The 6,643-nt window shown below is 38.0% G+C and overlaps 1 protein-coding gene across 2 annotated transcripts; it reads right to left on the reverse strand.

The window, feature by feature from the left end:
- Positions 1-3,125: 3,125 nt before the first annotated feature.
- Positions 3,126-5,898, reverse strand: LOC122290424 (5-formyltetrahydrofolate cyclo-ligase, mitochondrial). Of its 2 annotated transcripts, none has more exons than XM_043098085.1 (8): positions 5,573-5,898; positions 5,347-5,487; positions 4,552-4,716; positions 4,313-4,354; positions 4,180-4,225; positions 3,739-3,809; positions 3,480-3,606; positions 3,126-3,411 (listed from the first exon to the last, which is right to left on the reverse strand). In XM_043098085.1, the coding sequence occupies exons 1-8, from the start codon at positions 5,847-5,849 to the stop codon at positions 3,408-3,410; spliced, it is 873 nt and encodes a 290-aa protein (XP_042954019.1). In that variant the 5' UTR covers positions 5,850-5,898; the 3' UTR covers positions 3,126-3,407. The 2 variants fall into 2 exon arrangements, with proteins under 2 accessions (XP_042954019.1, XP_042954018.1); XM_043098084.1 differs by having other exon boundaries at positions 3,126-3,397; positions 5,573-5,897.
- Between the last annotated feature and the right edge of the window lie 745 nt (positions 5,899-6,643).

Here is a 6,643-nt window from a genome sequence, read left to right on the forward strand (position 1 = left end):
GGTTTAAACCGTCTGAGGGGGGAGCTACGGCTCCCCCCTCCCTCCACCCAGTTTGTTTTAGTCTAGTTTTGCTTGTTTCCCGGTTTTAATAAGCGTGGGTTGGCGGTGATCATGGTGGCCGGAATGTATTTTCTCTACATGGTCAAGGACACGGAAGCCGATTACCTTTTTTTTCTTTCAATCGGACGGGATGGAAGCGGTTTTACACGATGAAGAGGGAGGGCTATTTTATTCCAATCGGACTTTGAAGCCGTCTATTTTTATTCCAATCGGACGGGATGAAAGGCTTCTTACACGATGGAGGTGGAGGGTTTCGATGATGTTATTTTTGGCCGTGAATGTGATTCGGTTGAAAGAGTGACCACCATGGACAACCACGTAGCTGGGCGTGGTGGTGAAGGGGAGGGTTTTCAGTGGGTAGAGCCACAGATTTCGAGTTTCAGAAGCCTTGGTATGCATGTGTTTCTGGGGTGTTCTCCCGACGGGTTCATTGACTCTGTTTAGCCATGGAAAACAGAGGTGTTTTTTTTTTGGATGAACGGCTGGAATGCATGGGGGTTGATGGAGGTTTTCTGGGGTAAAAGTCCATGTTGAACTCACGGTGGAATTTCTCTTGGTTGGTGGCCGGATTGGGGGTGACGCACCGTTTTCTTTTTATCTTGTTGTTGGTTTGCTGTTTAGCTTTTGTATTAGTTTATGGAGGTTGTTGTTGGTCTCTGGCTTTTGTATCTGGTCTCCGTCTCTTCTAGCCGGAGTGGAGAATGGCTGGTTCTTGGAGGGTTTGGGCTGGTGTCGGTGACGGTGACGGAGCTAGCATTGGTGAGAAGCCGGTTGCTCAGCGTAGTGAAGATTTGGGGTAAGGCTGTGCAAACGGTGGCATGAGGGCAAACGGCGACATGAGGCCTTCTCGTACGCTGGTTTAGGGGATTCAGTGGGGGAAGATGCAGAGGAGGGAAAGAGGGGATACGGATGGCGGCGGCAGATATTGTTTTGGAAACCCTAACGGGTTTGGGCCGGGCCCCCTCAAGCACTTAGTCTGGGCTTTTGTCTCAGGCTGGGCCTTTTAATTTTACTGTCCATAAGCCACAATTTTATTTGCTTTCTGTATTTGTTTTGTTTGTTTTAGTTTAGCTTAGTATTTTTAATAAAAAAGGAATAGATGTGAGTCCCACTCCTCTTTTGGAGGATGAATGTGGCTGTTAGTCCTACTCCTCCTTTGGAGGAAGGTAGGTGTTTTGTACTCTTCCTCCTTGGGAGGAGAGAGTGGGGTAGTACTCCTCCTCCTTGGAAGGATGGAGCGTGAGTGTACCTCTCTTCTTTGGAAGAAATGTCTTTAGCTCTGTTTTGACAGAGCGCTTTCTCTTTTGACTGTTGTCAGAAGAGAAGGTGTAGTAGTTTAGACAATGTCCGTCACAAAGAAATTTGTTGTCGGGGGAGCTCCTGAGCAGTTGCGTTAGTTGACTTATAGTCTGGTTTTTCCTGTATTAATAAGTCACAGTTGTAACTTCGATTATGAATGAATGCAGTAGCATATTTCCATCAAAAAAAAAAAGGAAATGAACGATACATTCTTGTTATTGATAATCAGTAAGAGCCTTCAAAGCACTACATGAACAAGAAGGCAATGGTCTGTAATTCATGAGTTCATCCAAACATCTCTTGAGTTGGGAAAATATGTGAACCATTCCAGCGCGAAAAATCTTTCCTTAATATCCTCCCACAATTCTTTAGTTGAATTCAGGTAGAGAATACCATAAGCTATCTCCTTCGAAAGAGAGTTCAAAAGTCCTATAAGATCATGTTATTGCATCGATTTTAAGGTGCATACAAAGGAATCAGATGAAGAAGAAGGTTTTGAGATAGTGTTATCAATGAAACCTATCTTATTCTTCCCACTAGTTGCCATAATCATGCACTGGATATAAGAGCAATCGTGCAGCTAAGCCTAAACAATCCTTGCCTTCCCCAACTGATATGACTCCTATCTCCATATTTCCTAAGATGGGTAACACCAAGTAAATCTATCTTTCTAAATCAAATTAGTTAAAAATTTACAAGATGAACCTTTGGCATAGGACTTGTAAGCTGGAAACGAAAACGACTATTTGCTTTCTTCAATAGGGATTTTCGAAACAAAAATGATATATACACAACCATTTTACTACTCTTCAATAAACATTTCTATTTCTTTGATTTTAATTGAATTTTGTATGACTTTGATGGGTTTAAATTCAAAAGGCAATAATTTTTTATTGAAAGATTGTGTAAAAATTGTTAAATAATTGTGTTTATATGAGTAATACTACATGCAGCCGTGAAATGTGAAAGCATTGTATAATCACTTTGAAAAAGAGTAAAGTCCTCTTTAAAAAAAAAAAATCATATGGGATCCCTTATTTATTCATTTCTTTCAAATTGATTGTGCGGCAATTACATAATCACAATTGCAACTATCATCTCTCTTATACTATTTTCAACTTTTAATACAGACGACTTTTCACAGGATAGTTAGGCAGCCTCGTGATTTCTTGGTATTCAGTTGACCCGGTCCATTTGTTCCTGGTTTTGCTATTTATGGACTTTTTCATCCTTATGAAACTGATATTGCCTTTTTTTATAGAGACTTTTAGTGATGCAAGACAAATTTTTAAATTTCCTGATAGAATTAGGCCTTCTCTTCAATGAGAAGTAGCTCTGATGAAGTGCTTCCTAAGAAGTTCTACGCTGAAACCTGCAAGGACTTCATGGACTGTTATCTGCTATGATATAGAAATAACAGAAACAGCAATACAATAATCATTTACCTGAAGAAATCACAACCTGGCCTTCCTATTTATTTTGTGGCTAAATTCATATATGATGTAGCAGCATAACTCACTTAATTGAACACTCTGCATTGCCTGGTTTGAATCATGAAGGGGCTTTATATATTTAGAGGTGGGATGGGGGTTAGAAGCAACCTTACATCAGATGCCAAAAGAATCAGCATAATATACCCTGAACTCGGAGTTGTGGACTTCAAAAGGCAGTTGCTCTTCAATCAAAAGCCAAATCTTTTTATATTTATTTTCAGACAATATTATTGGTGTACACATGCATGTACATACATACATATAGGAATGTTATTGCTTTTAATGAAACTGATTTATTAAGAATAAAGCTTAAACAGCCCTTCTAAAATCCCGAATATGTTGGTTATATATAACTACTCATGATATAAAATTCCAATCCTTTGATAGTACAATCGTTTTATTTCACACAACCAAGACCATACAATTCTTTGGACCGCTTATGACATAACCAAACTCCAATTTCTTCAGGGATGAAGATCCCATTCTCGAAGAAAGCAATCAACTGGTTTGGCTTCCAACTTCCAAGTGCATGTCAAAGCTTCATCCTGCACATGCTTAACTGATTTGACACACAAAAGAATCACAACTAATCTAAATATCAGTAGAATGAAGAATTTACAGTGTTACCTGTCTAAGGCAGTTTGGCTAATAGGAATCACACCAATTGGGGATACAAGAGCATCCACAGGAATGTCATTTGGGGTGACTGCTATAACTCCTTCATCCATTATCTGCACAGAATATGACAGCACAACTGCAGAAACAGACTCAAATCATTTCAAGTGACTAGCATACCCTTATGACCAGACTAGAAGACCTTAAGCAATTGTTTAAAACGAGAATTCACCAACTACTTATCCAAAAACGAAAAAGAATTCATACATACCAAGGAGGGGTTGCTTCCAATCCCTTGCCTTTGCAAGCTCTAGGTATTTCTTCAGGAAGGTATCATAATAACTATTGATTTTCATCAAACCAAACAACATTAGTGATGCATGACTTAACATGTAATTGGCATATAAGAATAAAAGGTCAAATTTCATCTAGGAATAAAAGTAGTTAAATTTCTTTAAAATGCATGAGAGAGAGAGAGAGAGAGAGAGATTTCCTATACAATAGCAGTTCCAGAAGTCAGTTCACCAATTATTTCGTAGGCTACACCATACCAACAAATAAATGCATTGGAATCTGAATGCATACCAATAATTTGGGAGCTTAAAAAAGAGATTATATATCTAAATCAGCACATGATATCGCCTACCCTCAGTACCCACAATTTCAGAGGCTAATAGAAGTTTAAATGATAGGCCAGGATTCATAACTATACCCTCCACCACGACCCAGGCGCCTTCCAGATCTGTCAAATGCTAGTCCTGAATGCAGAAAATGCTATTATCTCAATTTTGGTTTGTGTAACTGCTGAGCTTTTGATAATCAAATCAGAAAACAGGAAGTTCTACCAGGCAAGAGGAACAAATCAACTGGCTCATTTGCTAGCATAACTGCACCAAAATAAATCCTGGTAAGTGTCAGCCCATGTACATATATTTAGATGCATCTATGAAATGTAAAATTAGGCCTACAAGAAATATTTGAACGGGAGGAAAATGTATAAAGCTTGGCTAGGTTCTGGTGAATTGTGTGTGGAAGTTGTTTCATGAGAGAAAGAGAGATAGGTTATAACATTTAAAATAGTTACCATCTTCACGTACGTTTCCATCACCATCCACTGGAGCTGGTTCTAAGATGTCCATTGAATTTGCAACAAGATCATCAATACACGAGATTCTCAGCATGCGCATGTGACAATTCTTGTCCTCCACGCGTGGAACATAAAGTATTTTTCCTCTCTGTGTGTGGCCATCTTGAGTTAAATATAAAAAGGTAAGTAATTCCGAACACATGATAACAAATACGTAGTAAGCAAGGATTCATGAAAGTATAAAGTTACACAACATCTTGTTTCATGCTAAAAGTGAAAGTTATAAACCTCAGGTTTGCAGCCCGGAGAAAGTGGTGGTGGTTGGTACATGAAAACAAAAAAAATCTACTGGTTTAAAGAACAAGACTTTCATAGGAAATTTCTCCCCGGTAATCATATCTACACGTTTTACTCAAGGAATGACAACAGAGGTGTATCTAAAAATTAGGAGCATCTTGTCCTCTTCATACAGAATCTCTGAAGAACCAAGCAGTCATTCGTGCCAAGTATTTCAAATCACAACCACTTCGGGTAAATCTACTCCCATACATTAACATAGCCTTAAAGGAGAATCATTCATGTTTATTTGATTTAATGGCCCGTCTACACAACAATGGTATTCATAAACCCCCTCTATCTGGGTGCAGCTGCCCAAGATACTTTCACCAGCTAAACTAGAGGGATTGAGAATTACTCCATTTATTACCCACAATAAAGTCTAAACGCCCTAATTTTAGTAATCACGAAGAATGTCGCATTCCCAAAAAATAATAAGTAGGATAGAGCGCACACCTCCTGTTGGATTTGACAGAGTTTCAGACAACAATTTTGATGTGTCAACTTCCCGCAAAGCACTGCAGCATATATAGGCACACAATCTCCTACTAGATTTAAACCATGGAGATTCCAAAATAATCCTCTGAATGGCATTGTCTGAACAAAAATAAAAAAACAAGACAGTAAGAACCATGTGCCAGAAACAATGTAAGAAACGAAGGGTAATAACAGTTGTAAGTACCTTCTTGGGATCTGAGGTCGGGCTCCATAGCCTTGAGGGCCTTGCGGACCCTGGATCGGAGCGCTCGTTTTTGCTTGAACACGGCGTCCAGATGTTCTTGTTCTGTGTTCTTGTTCATCGTCGAGAAGGTAACGGTGGATGGAGGCGCGTACGGGGGTGGGCGAGAGAGAAGCGTCGTTGGTGCTGGTGCTGGTGCTGGTGCTGGTGAGGGTCTGGTGCAGGGTTGGTTCATCAGCGCTGCCAATACGCGTTGCTTCACTTGTCGGCTTAGCCTCATGGGCGGCTCTCATACTGCTTTACCCTCTTAATCCCTTCTTTTTCTTTTATTTTGTTTTTTATTTCTTGAACGCACCACGCGAGAGATGTTTTTACTTGGAGCGCTACTCTGCCGCTTGGTGCCATTTTTTTAATATTTTTAAATATATTTTTAAAATTATAAAAAAATAAAAAAATATATCAATATGTTTAAAATTAGTTTTTTAATTATTAAGTAAATAAAAAATTTATCGAACGGTCAACTACAGCGATAATAATTAGTAGACAAAGTAGCCTTTTTCTTTTTATTTTGCACGGAAAAAATATATTTATGTTTGGGTGGGATATAAGAAGTGTCTAATTTTATCTCATTATTATAATTTTATCAAATTTTTTTATAAAATAAAATAAATAATTCAATTTTTTCAAATCCTCGAAATAATAATAATATTAAAAATTAATATTTTATTAAATTTTCAACTTTTATATCAATTCATCTATCTGAGTTTATTATCAAAACGGTATCTTAATTAAAATAAGAACCTTGGTTTTTGAAGCAATTCAAATTTGGATGGTTGTAAGACATGCTGAAAATTGTATAATTGTATAAGGTGGTCAATAAAATCTTAGTGTTTAAGAAGAGAATTTTTAAGTCTTCTATGGTCATTTTTAGAGATTCTAATTGTAATTTCGGTTAATCTTTTGAGAATATAAATCTATATGTGACTTTAATCTTCCTTAGATTCATTAAATTGAAGAAATTATTGCTCAATTCCAGGTTGTGACAAGGAGGAGCACGATGCTTCCTTGCAATAC

This window comes from Carya illinoinensis, chromosome 12, assembly GCF_018687715.1.
Source record: "Carya illinoinensis cultivar Pawnee chromosome 12, C.illinoinensisPawnee_v1, whole genome shotgun sequence".
Lineage (NCBI taxonomy): Eukaryota > Viridiplantae > Streptophyta > Magnoliopsida > Fagales > Juglandaceae > Carya > Carya illinoinensis.

Excerpts from the sequence above, each read along its gene's own strand:
- LOC122290424 (XM_043098084.1), bottom strand. The coding sequence starts at position 5,849 with ATGAGGCTAAGCCGACAAGTGAAGCAACGCGTATTGGCAGCGCTGATG. Across the intron at positions 4,226-4,312 it reads TGATTTGTTCCTCTTGCCTG|GACTAGCATTTGACAGATCT; the intron begins GTAGAACTTCCT and ends TTCTGCATTCAG. Across the intron at positions 3,810-4,179 it reads CGCCTGGGTCGTGGTGGAGG|TTATTATGATACCTTCCTGA; the intron begins GTATAGTTATGA and ends GAAAATCAATAG.